Source organism: Saccopteryx bilineata, chromosome 10 (genome assembly GCF_036850765.1).
Source record: "Saccopteryx bilineata isolate mSacBil1 chromosome 10, mSacBil1_pri_phased_curated, whole genome shotgun sequence".
NCBI classification, from domain to species: Eukaryota; Metazoa; Chordata; class Mammalia; order Chiroptera; family Emballonuridae; genus Saccopteryx; species Saccopteryx bilineata.
In genome coordinates this window covers 64,276,188-64,293,598 of record NC_089499.1, presented here as the reverse complement: position 1 = coordinate 64,293,598, position 17,411 = coordinate 64,276,188, and the positions used below count along the sequence as shown (strand labels likewise).

Here is a 17,411-nt window from a genome sequence, read left to right as displayed (position 1 = left end):
GAGATGGCTCCTTCCATAGTGCAGCCTTCAGATGACACCACACACCTGAGCCAACAGTTTGGTTGTAAGAACCTGTGAAACAGAGGACTCAGCAAAGCTGTGCTGGATTTTTTTTTTTTTTTTTTTTGTGCTGGATTCTTGACCCACAGAAATGATAAGATTGTATACGTGCTACCTTAAGTCACCAAATTTTGGTGCTGTGTGTTATACAGTAATAGATAACTAATAAAGGAGATGAAGAAAACCAACAAACCAAAGACCGTTTTTACTTAATATCTGGTTTAAGCAACTGATTATCTAGACATGTCAGAATTCCAAGGAGGGGACAAATAGACTTATGGAGTAAGGAAGGAGGTAAATAAACAAGCATTTGGTTTATTAAACATCCAAAGGAGAAATTGGGTGAACCATCAACATAGTATCTAGAGCCCCCCTTTTTTTTTCTCCATGACATTAGCTGTTGTACTTTTCCACCAATCAGTGCAGTAAAATCCAAAACTTTGGTTTAGACTTAGGGGAAGAAGTTTTAGCAGGGTTTAAGAAAAGAAAGTCTTCTGTTTGGTCAAGTCTAGTTCCAAGTTCTACTTTTGTGTTTGAGACCAAAATTCTAGCCACTAACTATCACTTTTCCTTATTTTATCCTTGTAGCAAATGTCACTTTGAGGAAGAGAGAAGGTGGCAAAACAGATATAGGAAGTTTTACTTCACTGGGCCACATACCAACATAATAGCAGCCATTGTGTAACTTGCTCAGCATCACCAAACCAGTAAGCAGCAAATTCAGATTTCAAACCTAGACTTTGAAATGCATTCTATAAACTATTTAGACTACATGGATCTAACTTGATTTTATCCCACAGATATCCGTCAGGTGTTAGGCCTTACACTGGGCAAACAGGATAGAGATGTCCCAGACTGATTGGACGTATAGATAGATACATAAGTGCTTGGATAGATGGATTGAACTAAATAACCGGGGAAATGCCTGGAATAATTAGGGAATCTGGTGAAAGAGTGTGTGTGGTAAAGGGAGGGTAAATGAACGAGTGAGGAAGTAAACGAGGTAATAGAATGGAACGGGATGCGAGGGTGTGGATGAATGAATGGTGCTTGAGCAATTAAGGAATTGAGAGGTTTTGAGGCTGCGCTACTTTGAACTGGAGGGTCTGGAGGGTCCGGAGGTTGGCGGGTGGGCGTACGGACAGCTATTCCACATAGTACGGTAGGCGCGGGCCGCTCCTCCTTCGGCCGCGTACGCACCTCCCCCTCTCCCGCCACCTCCCTCGCCAGTGGCCCGCGCCCGGCCTCCTCGCCCCTAGTTCCCGGTGGGCAGGCGGAGGAGGAGGAGGTGGTCCCGGCGCGCTGCCGCCTTGGTCCCGCTGCCGCCGGCTCCTGGAGCGCCGCCATGCACAGAGTGGCTGCGCCGCCCCAGAGCTGCCGCTGTCGCGCTGCACCATGAAGCTCCGCAGCAAGGCGGCCGTGCTGCTCCTGCTCGTGTTGTCAGCTCTGCTGCTCGCGCTGCTGACCCTGCGTGCCTGCCGCGTCCAGCCCCCAGCGCCGCCCGCTCGCTCCGCGCGGATCCCTCAGCGCCCTCCCGCGCCGGCCCGCACGCAGCTCCCGGGCCCGGGCGCCCTTGTTCGGGCGGACCAGGGCGCTCAGAGGCGCCGGCCACCTCGTCCGCGCCTCCGAGCCGGCCGCTGGGGTGAGGCGAGCCTTGAAAAGTTGGCGAGGTGAGTCGTGGCAGCTCCAGAGTCTCGTCTGGGGACCTGTGTTTCACACCCTTCACCCGCGCCAAGTCCAAGGGAGACTTTGGGCTGGCGGGACAGAGTGACTTCTATTTCTTAACCTGCTAGAAATGAAGAACCACCACCTTCGTGCACTCCACCAGACGGCCCAGTGCTTATAATTACGTACATTTTTTCAAAGAAGTGCCAGGAAAAGTGGTTTGTATTACATTTTTAAAACTGTCAAGGCAAGACTTATTTTTTGCATCCTTGTAGACCTGTGCCCTTTGTTTAATTTTTCAAGAGCCAACACGATGCAAGAATGCTTTATTTAATTATCATGTTTCATTGGAATTTTTACCAAACGCGTAGATCTGAGTTGGAAAAGTTAGATGTTTACCAAAGACTGGCTGCTTGTCACTGAACCTCAAATTACTCTGTGCTTAGGAGGAAGCGGTAGGAGACCTAAGTTTATTTAAAAGTGTTCTGGAAAGAAGTGATGCGTGGCACGGAAAGGACACAGGGAGGGTTTCCCTGTTCCTCGTTCTAGTTCAGACTCAAGTCAAAGTCCTATAGAAAACTTCTCAACCTTATACATTACGTCTGATACTCTTTTTCTCTACTCAAAGCTTAACCTGCCACAGGTTTTCGCCAGACCATTTTATCTTTGTGCTCAAAATTGTTGGCACACCCATAGGGTAGAGATTTCGGTTATTTAATTTGTTATAGAGTGCTTTGTTGTGTAACCATTGTGTTCCCTCTGTAGATATTTCTACTTGACTTTGCAAGGTCCACATTTGCTGGGCTCTTTAATTACTTAAAATGAATTGAAGAATCTTTTTGGCCGCAACTAAATGTGTTTTGGTGCTTTACTATAAGTAAAAGAAAAGAAAGGAAACATCAAAAAAGGAGCTGTGTCAGCTTCTCTTCTGCCTCAATCAATATACAGATGGGATCTGACAGTTTTGGTTAAAAAAAGAAAAGTGATCTATTGAATTGCTTTTAAGTATTTTGAAATACAACCCTTTGTGAATTGTATGCTCTTTTTTTGCTTTTTTTAAATTTATTCATTTTAGAGAGAGTGAGAGTGGGAGAGAAAGGAGGGAGGAGCAGGAAGCATCAACTTCGGTATGTGCCTTGACCAGACAAGTGCAGGGTTTTGAACCTGCAACCTCAGCGTTCCAGGTCGACGCTTTATCCACTGCACCACCGCAGGTCAGGCTGTGTGCTCTTTAATAAGGATATTTCTATTAGGAACTTAATAGGATTTTCCTTTCTGTATACTGAGGTTTCTTATAATGGATTATATTACAGTTCAACTACAAGTTTACTATGATTTGTAAGTTGACGGGACAACTTATAAGGTATAACTGACACTATTTAACATAGCTAACCAGGCACAGTGCTAACAGCAGTACATAAAAATAGTCATTGTTAACATTTAGTTTATGTATATTAACTACATTATCTCCACCACAACCCTCAGATAGTGATTCTCAAAGTGTGACCTTTAACCAGCAGCACCAGTGTCACCTGGGACCTTCTTAGAAATGCAGATTCTCATGTACCATCCTAGACCATTATATCAGAAACCATGTGGTGAAGTTGATCATCTGTTTTAATAAACTGCCCCATTGTTTCTAATGTACACCAAAGTCTTAGCACCTGCTCTGTGAAGTAAGCACTAATATTATTGCCATTTTACAGATGAGGAAAGTAATGCACGAAGTTTGGTGCTTTGTCCAAAGTTAATAGATAATGTGGTAGATAAGGTGTTTGGCAGATAAGATTGTAAACTGTAATTTTATTCTCAGTTTATTAAAGATGGCGCTGCCCACGTGGATGGCTATCATCTAGGTGATAATATTAATTACCTTCTTGCTTGGGAAGGGGCTTGGTTATGCTAATGTATGCTGGGGGAGAGACCAAGTTGTTGTAGAGAGGAAGAGACCATGTTGTAGCAGGGCAGGGAGGCCACATGGAGGAGAGGAGGCAGCCAAAATGGAGGCATGCCTCCTCTCTACGTGGAGGGGACTGAGTGAGGCCGATGAAGCCTTTGATTCTAGAAAACAACTGGAAAGATTCTCCTGGTTGCGGAACAGGAGAACATGTGAGTGGGTTTTGGTGCCCCGTGTGTTTGTTTTTACTTGTTAGCTGGTATGAGTATAGAATAAAGGAAAATGGCCCACCATTTCTTGGCTCTGTTGTTTCATTACCATCTGCCTGAATCAAATGTGAACCTGCATGGGCCAGACGGCTGTGATGGTGGCTGAGGCTACTGGCCGTACATAAGGATAATGACCCAGCAGCAGCCTGGGCCCAAGTTGAACCCTTACATGCTATGCTGAGGTCACATACTAGTCTTGCCTGCATTTCCTAATTTTCTGAGATTCTTCTAAATAAACATCATAGGTTTTTGCTACTGTCTCCTTCAAGGTATGGGGAATGTTGGGTTAGCATTTTCTTGTCTCTATCTAAACAAATTGGCTCTGACTAGGAAGAGACCATGTACAGAATCTAAATGGATGTTTTAGGGAAGGACTATTTCCATAAGCAACAGTACCTCTGGAAGCCATTTTTCTTTTGAACCTATCTCTTAGATTATCATGAAAATCATGGCCAACACCATAGGAATAAAGAACAAAATTTAAAAACTCAGGCAAGAGTGGAAAAATAAAGGAACTATAGAAAGTCTCAAGCTCAAATGCATAAACATGAAAATCTAGTGCCCTTTGGAGAAATGTTTCTTTTACTATGTAGACAGAAATGGAGATAGGCAATTCTGAAGCACTAAAGAAACAGGAGGAAAGATCTCTATATGAACGCCTTTATTGCATTTCTAATCCTGCCTTGTTAAATTTTTGTGGTTTAGGAGGAATTTTATTTTAGGGAGGGAAAAGAAAGCCTCATATTTTCAGAGAACGAGTGCTTTAATCTCTTTTTGTGGCTAGAATTCAGAAGAGATGGCGCTACTGGATCTCATTTCTCAGGCCTGGGGGAGTAGTCGGCAGAAATTTGGAGCTGGATGTGACACAGTTCACCACCTGCTGACCAGCTATGGACCGGGCTGCTTTGCTTTCTCCAGGATACTGCTGTCCATGAAGTTCTGCCACGTCAGCACAGGAAACATAGCACTCTTCTTCCACATCTTGTTTTCATTTCGGAGCAGTTTCCAGGGACTTGTCTAGTTAGCAGGCAAACCCTACAATTTTATAATTAGTCATTTGTATGTAATCTGCCTGTGGTTGCCTCTCCTCTATAACTATGAAGCCAGGAGGTACAATCTGAGCTTTCAGGTCAAGGGTGGGAATCTGAAAATGAACACCACATGTAGCAGCAATTCCAGTGTACAAGAGAAATGAAATCTTCTTTCTGTTTTGGTTTATTGATGATTTATACCTGGCTGACTTCCAAAAAGAATTTGAGATGACAGTAAATAAACACATATACAATAATACCATCAAAATAGTTATAAAAAATGAAACGACATAAAGAGGAGGGGGAAATAAGTACTGATTGTAAAAATCTGAGGCCAATGTAGCTATGAGGATTAAGTGTTCAATTTAGTTCTAAGGCTCCTGGCAGCCATGTCAAAAAGGGAAGTGAGGTGGGCTGCCTCATTTTCACTGAAAGATGAGAGGAGAAGCTTGTCAAGAGAGATAATTTGTTTTTCATGAAACTGAATTTTAAAAAGAGAATTTAACTTGGAAATACACTTTGGACTAGAAGCCTGTCTCTCCTGCTTGATTCTGAAAACTTCCTGGTAAGCCTACATGTGGGAAAGGATGTTACTATAATTGCCAATCCTTGCCATGTAGAAATGAATTTGGCCTCTGGAGTAGAGAGAATTGAGTTCTAGTCCCAAGACATTTCATTTTAATTTCCTCATCTGTAAAATGAGTGAATTGATCCTAAGTTTTCTAATATCTCTTCCAGCTCTGACATTTGGTGATTCTGTGATGAGATCATCAAGTTGAGCTGCAAAATCCCAATGAAGACTGTTTAGCCCTTTGTTCATCTCTTGCAAAATCACTGTTTGTCATTTGTGGGCTGCAACTTAGAACTCTTATTGATTATTCAACCTCAACCCTCTTCAGCACTTTTTTTTCTTCTGTGTTGGTCTGGATAGTGCTGTTTTCTCTTAAAATATGGTTTCCAAGGGAGGCAGCCTTCCTCTATGCTCCTGTGCCATTTTACTCCATAGTCATTCAGCAAATGTTTATTGCTCGTGTATTCTGGGCCAGACACTAACTGTACAATGTTAAATGGAGCTGCTGCCCTTCCAGAATTTTTTTTGATGGGGGAGGCAGAGAAGAAAGAAACATGCTACATTTGACCATGTCCCCAGCTGCCCCAGTGAAAGGAAGCATATATACTTGCTCATCAAGAGACACCATTTCCTGCATCTCTCTTCAGTCTCTGAGATAAGTCTACCCAGATGGTTGTAGCCTGAATAAAGGTCTCACTAAAGAGAAATGATTTTATATAGCAAAATGCTAAGTTTGTGGCCATCCTATAATTAGCTGGTAGGCCCAGAACACATTAAAGATCTCTAGATCTTGGATACCAGCTATGATATTATGTCCTGGGTGTTGATTCTGTTCTCATTCATCTTTGTTGATTAATACATAAGTCCGCCCCCCCCTCCGACCCCTTCAACCTCTATACTTGCTCAGTCAGTAAGCCCTATTGGTTCTATCTCAAAATATATTCCCAGTCTATTTCTATTACTTCCATGGTACCGCCAATCTCATAAACACCATATTTGCACACCTAGGAATCTGCAGTAGCCACCTATTTTTTTTTCCTTTCTTTTTTTCCAAGTGAGAGGAGTGGAGATAGAGAGACAGACTCCTGCATGCCCTGAGCAGGATCCACCCGGCAACCCCTGTCTGGGGCTCATGCTCTGCCCATCTGGAGCCATGCGTACAACTGAGTTATTTTTAGTGCCTGAGGTGGAGGCTCCATGGAGCCATCCTCAGTACCTGGGGCCAATGTACTCAAACCAATCAAGCCATGGCTGCAGGAGGGGGAGAGAGAAGGAGGAAGGGTGGAAAAACCAATGGTCACTTCTCCTGTGTGCTCTGACCAGGAATTGAAACCTGGGACGTCCGCATGCTGGGCCAGCACTTACCACTTAGCTAAGTGGCCAGGGTCTAAAATACATTTTTTTAGTAAAACATAAGATACTTTTGTTGAAGATGAAATTCATTTTACATTCCTCTCTAAATCTTCCTCAGTACTTGATTTTTAGATTATGAAATTCTCAGAACTGTCCCTGAAAAGAGGAGTGTCTTGACTTGCTGCATTGTTTGAGACCCCATGTTTTTGTTCCAGCAAAGAGTGACCTGGGTACATTTGAAGGCAATGTTCTGATTCCCACCCATGCCACCTCCTCTCAACCTCTTTTAGCAATACAAAAGAATGTAATTTTCTAGTAGAAATTCATCGAAGTACAACTTAAAAGCCAAACTTCATATAAGTAGGAGCAAGAGAGAACACATAATCCAAAATATGACTCCCTTTCATGACAAAGGAAACTGAAGTCCAAAGAGATAAAATAATAAAAATGTTCATAAAGAGCCTGACCAGGCAGTGGCACAGTGGATAGAGCGTTGGACTGGGACACAGAGGACCCAGGTTCGAAACCCCGAGGTCGCTGGCTTGAGTGCGGGCTCATCCAGCTTGAGTGGGGGTTCACCAGCTTGAGCGCAGGATCGCTGGCTTGAGCGTGGGATCATGGACATAACCCCATGGTTGCTGGCTTCAGCCCAACATCACTGGCTTGAGCAAAAGGTCACTCCTCCGCTGTAGTCCCCTGGTCAAGGTACTTATGAGAAAGCAATCAATGAACAACTAAGGAGACTAAGGAGCAGCCCGCCTGTCCCTATCTGTCCCTCTCTCTGTCTCTCTGTCTTTGTCACACACAAAAAAATGTTCATAAAGAATTCAGCATAGGACTATCTGATGGTAGCCGCACAACAAGTGATTTATGATTTTGAGAATTGTTATTATCCACTTTCACTTTATAAGTTAGGAAGTGAATCATAACTAGACCCAGCTGACTAGCTGTGTAGCTTTGAGTTAGTCCTCCTCAGCAAATGTGTTTCTAGAACCAAATTTCTAACCACCATACTGTACTTGGGAACAAATCTTGAAATTTATTTTCAAATAACTAGAATTTCTTTGAAGAAGATTCCTCTGATAAAATCTCTCTTATTCACACTTGTATATTGTTCACATATGTAAGGGAAAATAGCTATGACAATTATTCATTTCTAAAAAGTTTAAATTTTTAAAAATTTATTGATTTTAGAAAAAGAGGAAGGGAGAGAGAGAGAGAGAGAGAGAGAGAGAGAGAGAGATAGGAACATCAACCTGTTCCTGTATGTGCCCTGACCAGGGATCGACCTTTTATGTATGGAGACAGCACTCTAATCAACCGATCTAACCAGAAACTCAGAAAGTTTTTTTATATATATTACATATTTATATACACACACCCATATATATTGGATATAACTCTGGAAGATTATACCAGTACACCAAAATGTTAATAGTGGTATGGAATTGGCATTATGGATATCCACTTTTTGCTTGTCTATATTTTAAATTTTTTAAAAAAATTTATTTATTCATTTTAGAGAAGAGAGACAGAGAGAGAGAGAGAAGGGGGGAGGAGCAGGAAGCATCAACTCCCATAAGTAAGACTGAGTAAGCCCAGGGTTTGTTTTTTTTTAATTTATTTATTTTAGAGAGGAGAGGGAGAGAGAGAGAGAGAGAGAGAAAGGGAGGGAGGAGCTGGAAGCATCAACTCCCATATGTGCCTTGACCAGGTAAGCCCAGGGTTTTGAACCGGCGACCTCAGCGTTTCCAAGTCAACGCTTTATCCACTGCACCACCACAGGTCAGGCAGCCCAGGCAGCCCAGGGTTTTGAACTGGCGATCTCAGTGTTCCAGGTCGACACTTGATCCACTGTGCCACCACAGGTCAGGCTGTATTTTAAATTTTTTCTAAGATAAATGTATGCATTACTCATATACATACATTATTGTATAAATTAAAATTTTCTTATTGGCCTGAGGCACAGGAGCATGGAAATTAGTGAGGAGATTATTTTTTCCTTCCTTTAAGTTGGTACATTCCTTATGCTCTTTTTCAGGAAATGAGAAGTGTCCATTTGCAGAATATGTGATACTCATTCTTCTCTCTCATATGTCACCAGCCATTTATTTCAAACTGTCATTGGTTTTAAGATAATTTGTATCTTAAAACCTCAATAATATCTTAATTTGAAAAGAAGAGGAAGATGGAGAAATAGAATCTCCTGTGTCAGGAACAATTATAATGGGAAAAAATCAAATGAGAATTAGTCCAGGCAGAATCATAGCGTTTTCAAGGGAAAAGAATTATCAACACTATTTATTGTGCATGATTTCAGCTAATGGTGAATGGATGGATTACTAAGATAGAGATGGTGAAGATAGATTTGAGAGTCACAACCAGGAAGGCTGTAAATTGGGGCTGAAATCCAGTCCATGCTTGGATCACTGAGCCAGATGCCCTGGGTACAGATAAAGAGTTCATCTGCCCAGAAGGGGTTCCTTTTCTAACTCACTTGTGTGTGGACCCAAATATAGCCTAATGATTAAAAACATAGGCTTTTAAGTCCAGCCTTCTGGGTTTGAATCTTTGCTCTGCCACTTACTATTCATAAAGAATGAGTCTGCATGTGTTATCTAAAGCAGACACACATACATATAGACACATAGACAAAATTATGTGCATTGAGGCATTGAACACCATAGTGTATATTAGACCTAGACTTTATTTAGGAACACAGCCATGTTTCAAATGCCCTGATCCAAACTAAATATATACTGTTCATAATTGAACGCACTTATCAAATAATTGTATTGGCAGTTTTTTGGTACTATGTTGACATAGCATATCATGACTTCAAGGAAAATGTTAGCTTTTCTGTCTGAGAAGATACTTGATTAAACTCCAAAGTGTGGGTCATTAAAAGTGATTTAACTGTTAGCATAGTCCTTAGTGTAATGTCTGGGTTTCTAAGTGAAGGCTCTACTCACAGCTTCAGTGGGGAAATATTTTTTTCAGGGGACTAATGTGTTCCCAAGCCTGTAGTTTGCAGGGAACTTTATTTGTGCTTCTCACTGCCCACATTTTACACGGATATAATTACCATCAGATTCACCTTTGGCTACTTCAAGGTCTTTCAATTTCCTAAACTTCTACTCTGGCCTCATTTGCAGATCTTCTCTATGTTCAAATACGTAGCTAAGATTTCATCTTGTGAGAGATTCTACTTGGGAGGTGGATTCTGCTAGTCTGTTCTTTCCCCAAGGTGAGCATATTTAGCTTTTTAGAATTAATCGTCTACCGTCTTTTCTCAAATATTTCTGTTTTCCTTCTCTAGTACAAGTAGATACCAGTGGCACTATTTTAGACTGTATTTTTTTTTCTTTTTTCTTTTTATTAAATTTAATGCAGTGACATGATAAATCAGGGTACATATGTTGAGAGAAAATATCTCTAGATTATTTTGACATTTGATTGTGCTGTATACCCCTCCCGCAAAGTTAAATTGTCTTCTGTCACCTTCTATCTGGTTTTCTTTGTGCCCCTCCCCTCCCCTAACCCCTCTCTCCTTCTTCACCCCACCCCCCCTCCCCCAACCCCCCGCCCCTGTTGCCATCACATTCTTGTTCATGTCTCTGAGTCTCATTTTTATGTCCCTTCTATGTATTTTAAAGAACTGCGATTTTCATCAAGCTTACACTGCTTGCCTGTATCACAGCACCAGGATTACCCGAGTTCATCTAGCTTGTTAGGTGAGGAGGAGCACTGAAAAGAGAGGTAACAGGAGATGGCAGAAGAGAGGGTCTGAGTAGAACTGGCTCTGATAATTCAGTGTGTTTTGCAGGCAACAAAGTAAATAGCACTACAAATAAATGTCATTTTAAATGATTTATACACTCCAGAAACTGAAGTTTAGTTAAACACTTGAGACTTTTAAATAGTTAAGACAACTTGTCTCTGGCAGCATGGACTTGGTGAGGCTGCTTTTCTCTGAGCTGCCTGTTATTCTGAATATCATCTTTCATTTGAGTGTGGGGTGAGCTTGAGCCAGGACAATTGGGGCTGCATTTACGAAGCTTCAGTCATTTTCACGTTAACACCAGCATAATTATAATACGGCTACACTACTGCTAACTTTAAAAACTTTTTAGAAATCTAGCCTTGTCATAAACTTAAGTACATTTATTTATCACTTATTTATCTAATAGCAGCTTTATTCTCTATAGTTCAAATACATTGTAAAGGTCTGCAATGCAGGGGCTTTTAGTTTAGTCACAGAGTTGTGCAACCATCACCACTAACTAATTTCAGAACCTTTTCATCACTCTAAGAAAGAAATTCTGTACCCATTAAACAGTCACTCCCCATTTGCCCCTTCCTTCTGCCCCTGGTAACCACTAATCTGCTTTATGTCTCTATGGATTTTCCTATTCAGAACTTTTCATATACATGGAATCATAAATATGTGGTCTTTTGTATTTTTACATTTCACTGTTTTAAAGGTTTGTCCGTGTTATAGCATGTATCAATACTTTATTCCTTTGTATTACCAACATTCCATCGTGTGGATATAACACATTTATTCATTCATCAGTCGATGGACATTCAGGTTGGATTTTTGACAATTGTGAATAATGCTGCTATGAACATTTATGTACAAGTTTTTTTGGTGGACATGTTTTCATTTTTCTTGGGAACATACCTAAGAGTGGAATTGCTGAGTCAGTTCTATATTTAACCTTTTGAGGAACTGCTGAAATAATTTCTGAAGAGGCTGCATCATTTTACAATCCCACCAGCAATGTTTGAGGGTTCCAATTTCTCTACATTCTAAGTGGAGAAATTTTATATCACTGCCATAAATTGTCAGCAATGGCATAAATAGGTAGTTGTCAACTCAAACACTGAGAAAACTAAACAGTGTTGTTCATTTTTAACTTGGTACTCCTGCCTACTGAAGATTCTGTGTCTTAAGTGTTTGCTTTTTTAGTTGAGAGAGAGTATTAGGCAACATTAAAAAAGTATTCAAGACATATTAGCACCAATCTGAGATGTTTTTGTTGACATTGTTAAAAGGACCTGATCATGGAACTTTCTTACCATGAGTCTCAATGTTATTAGATGCAGTGTCTAAATGATAACAATAACCTATGTATCACCTTTGGAACACATAGAATGTGGAGGCAATCTGCTTTATGAAAATATGTTTCGCCCTGGCCGGTTGGCTCAGCGGTAGAGCGTCGGCCTAGCGTGCGGAGGACCCGGGTTCGATTTCCGGCCAGGGCACACAGGAGAAGCGCCCATTTGCTTCTCCACCCCTCCGCCGCGCCTTCCTCTCTGTCTCTCTCTTCCCCTCCCGCAGCCAAGGCTCCATTGGAGCAAAGATGGCCCGGGCGCTGGGGATGGCTCTGTGGCCTCTGCCTCAGGCGCTAGAGTGGCTCTGGTCCCAACATGGCGCTGCCCAGGATGGGCAGAGCATCACCCCCTGGTGGGCAGAGCATCGCCCCATGGTGGGCGTGCCGGGTGGATCCTGGTCGGGCGCATGCGGGAGTCTGTCTGACTGTCTCTCCCTGTTTCCAGCTTCAGAAAAATGCAAAAAAAAAAAAAAAAAAAAAGTTTCATCTGGTTTCAGATGTCAGCTGCATGGTTACATCATACAAGTAAGAGGAAGCCAGGTTAGTGTTTGTTGTGTTTTTTGTTTTTCTTCTCTTGGTCTAGTGTTTTCTGAGAACTTTTAGGTAAATTTGAGAAACTTAAAATTACTACATTCTTGAGAGGATAATAGCTATTAAATTCCCAGTAATTTCATTTCTATAGATGTAGTCGAAGAAAATAATGCAAAAAGAGAACAAATATATTTGTTTTTACACGTTCAGTACGAGATTTAGATTTTTAATTGAAAATGTACTTTATGTGATTTATCTTGGTCTTTTTTCTAAAGCTAGAGATTGTTTATATTATGTTGCTTATATATAATACTGTAAACTTGATGTAAATAACAATTAAAAATATGTAATCACCAGCAGATGCAAATGTTTGCAAGGAAATAAGCAAAGACCCTGACAGAATAAAAGAGAGTGTTTTCCTTCAATGAGGTGGTCAAGGAAGACCATTCTGCTCTCAAAATGAGAAGATGTGGCCATACAAAAATCCAGGGAAGAACATTTTAGGTAGAGGACGTAGTTTGTGTGAAGGTTCAGGATATGAGCGTAACACTGGGTATGTCAGGTAGAAAGAAGGAGAAGGTGGTGGATGTGAACGTCACAAAAGTGAAGTGTTAGAATGCTGGAAGTGCCTTCTAAGTAGTATTTGAAGTACCCCAGAATTATGACAGGAATTGGAGAGGGGAGGAATACTGTGACTGAAGAGCTAAACTCTTCCATGAGTGAAGATTAGTAACCAAGTAACAGAGATGACAACAACAAGAATGGGGAGAAGGTAGATAATTTCACCCACAGACTTACTTCTGAAGCTGTTTTATGTCTGGTTTGACAGTGAAGAGCAAGGAGGACTCCAGCCCCATGTACTGTCCTGAGGCTCCTGGGGCAGGAGAGAAAAAGTACAGCCTCCACTTGGAGGGGTCTGCTAAGGAGGTGGCATTCTTACAAGGCAGCCATGTTTTCATTAAAGCAAGAGGCAAGGAGAATACTCCATGAAAAGGCTGACCATAGAGTTAGTATTCCTGAAGGTATGGGGGAGAAGTTTGAAAGAGAGAAGAAAGGTGAGATGTCAGCTCAGATAAGTAGCTCCTGGCTATAGCTGAGCTATGGGTGGTTGTAGTATAAGTATGTCAATATGCAAACTCCAGGGCCTCATCCAAGACCCACTGAATCAGAATCTCTGTGGGGTGGGAGTTTGCATATTAACAGACACCTCAGATGATTATGATGTGCAGCCAGGTAGGGGATCCCCTATACTAGATGGTGTCTGGTATCTCTTCCAGCTATATAACTGGAGGAATAGTGATTTGGATCAGGGTCCTAGCAGCAAGCAACAGGGAAGGCATGGATTCAATGAGTATTTTGAAGGATGGCTCAAGGTGAGAATATTAGAGAAGCAGAATGAAATAAAAGTAATTGGAAACATTTTAAAGAGCTATCATAGGACTCTCTTTTGATTGCTAAGTTGTTTCTTTCAAAATCACTTGAGCAAAGGAGAGTTTATTGGCTTAATAAATGAACTGTCCAAGTTCAGGGTTAGGTGTACATGGCTCCAGGTGCTCAAATAATGCCATCCACCACTTTTGGCTCTGCTTTCTAGTCTGTTAAGTTGACTCTCATTTAGGCTTTACCAGTATGGTGGCTGAGATGGTTACCACTAGCTCTATTCTTAAGCAACAAGTCTTTAAAACTCCTGGACAGCAAATGTCAACTTCAGTCATACACACACGTGCACCCGCGCACACACACACACACAAGTATATATATACTTATATATGTATATATACAATGATGCCTCCGTTTTCATCGATAATCTATTGGAAAACAATTGGCAAAACCGAGGCAATTCTTTCCATATGAATCAATGTAAATCTAATTAATTTGTTCTAGACATTCCAAAATACATACCAAAAACATTTTATAGAGAATAAATGTAGTGTTTAATACTAAAACCAAAAATGAATACAAAAGACTAATATAAAGAATAAATATACACTTAACATGGCATTTACCTTTCTGAAGACTCTTGGCGTATAGAAGATGAAGAGGAGGGGAAAGAGAGGTGCAGACATTATTGTTTGGAAGGGGAATCCCCTTCCATAAGGACCTTAGGGATCAAGGCACTATCTGGGGTCACTTCCCTTCTTGGTCTTTTGGCACTGGGACCAGCTTCAGAGTCAGTGGACCCTTGTCACACAAGAAAGCTGCCAAAGAGGTTTGTTTCTGCCGCCTCTTTAAGATTTGCCTAAAATGGGGCAAGACATTATCATTTAACAACTTGCAGACATGGCCAGCAACAGCTTTGTCTGGGTGACTTTTCTCCACAAACACCTGTACCTTACTCCACATGGAGAAGATGTCCTTAATCTCTGAAGAAGGCACATTCTCTCCCATCTCTTCCTCCTCATCTGAAGCAACTTCTTCATCTACCGTCATCTGCTCTTCTAGCCGAAGGTCTTGCAGCTCTTCAGTGGTGAGTTCTTCACTGTGGTCATCCACCAGCTCTTCACATCCTCACCACTCACCTCCAGACCCATGGACTTTCCCAGTCAACAACTGACTGCACCACATGTGTAGGGTCATCAGGGGAAGGCTCGAACCCTTCAAAATCTCTCTCATGCACACATCCTGGCCATCATTTCTTCCAGGCAGAGTTCATCATCCTGGATGTCACTCCCTGCCAAGCCTTATCTATGAGGCTAATGCAGTTGAGAATGTTGAATTGTTTTTTCCAGAACTCTCATAAGGACAATTCTGTATCTGATCTCACCTCAAAGCACTTTTGAAACATTGCTTTTGTATACAGTTTCTTGAAATTTGAAATGACATTCTGGTCCATGCATGGGCTGGATCCCTGGTTGGCAAACTGTGGTTCGAGAACCACATACGGCTCTTTGGTCCCTTGAGTGTGGCTCTTCCACAAAATACCACGTGCGGATGCTACCTCGTTAAGGGATGTACCTACCTATATAGTTTAAGTTAAAAAAAAATTGGCTCTCAAAAGAAATTTCAATCATTGTATTGTTGATATTTGGCTTTGTTGACTAATGAGTTTGCCAACCACTGCTGGATGAGTGATGTGGTATTAGGGGGCAAGAACTTCACTGTGATAAAACTGAAGGCCTTCAACAATGTGTCTTCCAAACCTGGAGGATGTGCAGGAGCATTGTCCATCACCAGAAGGCACTTAAGGGGCAACTGATGACCCTGGAGGTATTTTTTCACACTTGGGCCAAACACTTCATTCATCCACTCAATGAAAATTGGCCTCATGACCCATGATTTCTTGTTAGCCCTCCACATCACACACAATTTACTTTTTTTTTTTTCCTCTCTCTTTTTTTTTTTTTTTCATTTTTCTGAAGCTGGAAACAGGGAGAGACAGTCAGACAGACTCCTGCATGCGCCCGACCGGGATCCACCCGGCACGCCCACCAGGGGCGATGCTCTGCCCACCAGGGGGCGACGCTCTGCCCATCCTGGGCATCGCCATGTCGCGACCAGGGCCACTCCAGCGCCTGAGGCAGAGGCCACAGAGCCATCCCCAGCGCCCGGGCCATCTTTGCTCCAGTGGAGCCTTGGCTGCGGGAGGGGAAGAGAGAGACAGAGAGGAAAGCGCGGCGGAGGGGTGGAGAAGCAAATGGGTGCCTCTCCTGTGTGCCCTGGCCGGGAATCGAACCCGGGTCCTCCACACGCTAGGCCGACGCTCTACCGCTGAGCCAACTGGCCAGGGCCACACAATTTACTTTTAATCACATTGTTACTGCTAAACACTCTGGGAGTTTCTGAATGGTACACCAGTAAGAGTTTCATTTTACAAACACCACTAGCATTACCACACAACAATAGAGTAAGCCTATCTTTCATAGGCTTATGTCCTGGCAGTGCCTTTTCCTCCTGTGTAATGAATGTCCTCTTTGGCATTTTCTTCCAAAAGAGTCCAGTTTCATCACAGTTGAAGACATGTTGGGGGATGAATCCTTCAGCCTCTACGTAATCTTTGAATTTGGACACAAACTTTTTGGCCCCAAACTTGTCCGAACTTGCACCTTTGCCGTGCGTAGTGACACTGTGTATGCCAGTGCACATCTTGAATTTTTCAAACCAGCCTCTGCTGGCCTTAAAATCACTTAGTACACTAGCACTCATCCCAGGCATTTTCTTAATGCAATCAGCATACAACAGTCTGGCCATTTCACATATGATGACCTCCGAAACAGAATCGTCATCTAACTGTTATTGATTGATCCAAATTAATAATAACTGTTCAACTCTTTAATTGTTTGTGATCTCTGTTTCGTTAGTACATTTATGCCTTTCACTGCATTAGCCTCCTTTATTGCTTCCTTTTTCGTCACAATGGAACTTATCGTGGGTGGCAACTTCCCGTACATGTGGCCAATTTCAGCAATCTTGAAGCCACTCTCATATTTTTCATTGATTTCCTTCTTCAACTCAATAGTGTTCCTGGCCTTCTTCAAAGGGCTGCTGGCTCTGGAAACTTTCTTTGGTCCCATCATGGAACTCAAAGGAAGAGGTTAACTTATTAGTAAGGGAAACACTTAATAGGGACAATGAGATTTGAGCACATGTGATATTATTTTACGTGCGTTATGTACATTTTGAAACTGAAAAATGCAAAATAAACACATTACACTGAATACTGTATACGCAGTAATCATTGACATGTAATTATAGTATTAGCACTCGCAGTCAATAAAAAAAGTATGAAAACACTGGAAAGCAATGGAATTGTTTGGCTAGACATGCAGGGTTATGCTCACACAATGAGAAACAATGCCACACTGAGCAGGAGAACATGTGGGTCACCCTTTGTTTTCACAAAATTAGCAGCTAGGTCACATGGGCGTGCTGACAAAATCCAAGGCAACTGACGAAAACCGAGACAAATTTTTCACAGAA

General features: G+C 41.9%; 1 protein-coding gene across 1 annotated transcript in view; it reads left to right on the top strand.

Moving 5' to 3' along the window:
- Positions 1–1,295: 1,295 nt before the first annotated feature.
- The window catches only part of GXYLT2 (glucoside xylosyltransferase 2), a 110,003-nt gene continuing 93,887 nt past the window's right edge, over positions 1,296–17,411 (top strand). Inside the window, exon 1 of the mRNA XM_066244625.1 lies at positions 1,296–1,730. Coding sequence (XP_066100722.1) covers positions 1,456–1,730 — 275 coding nt within the window. The 5' untranslated portion in view covers positions 1,296–1,455. The remainder of the gene's footprint in view (positions 1,731–17,411) is intronic.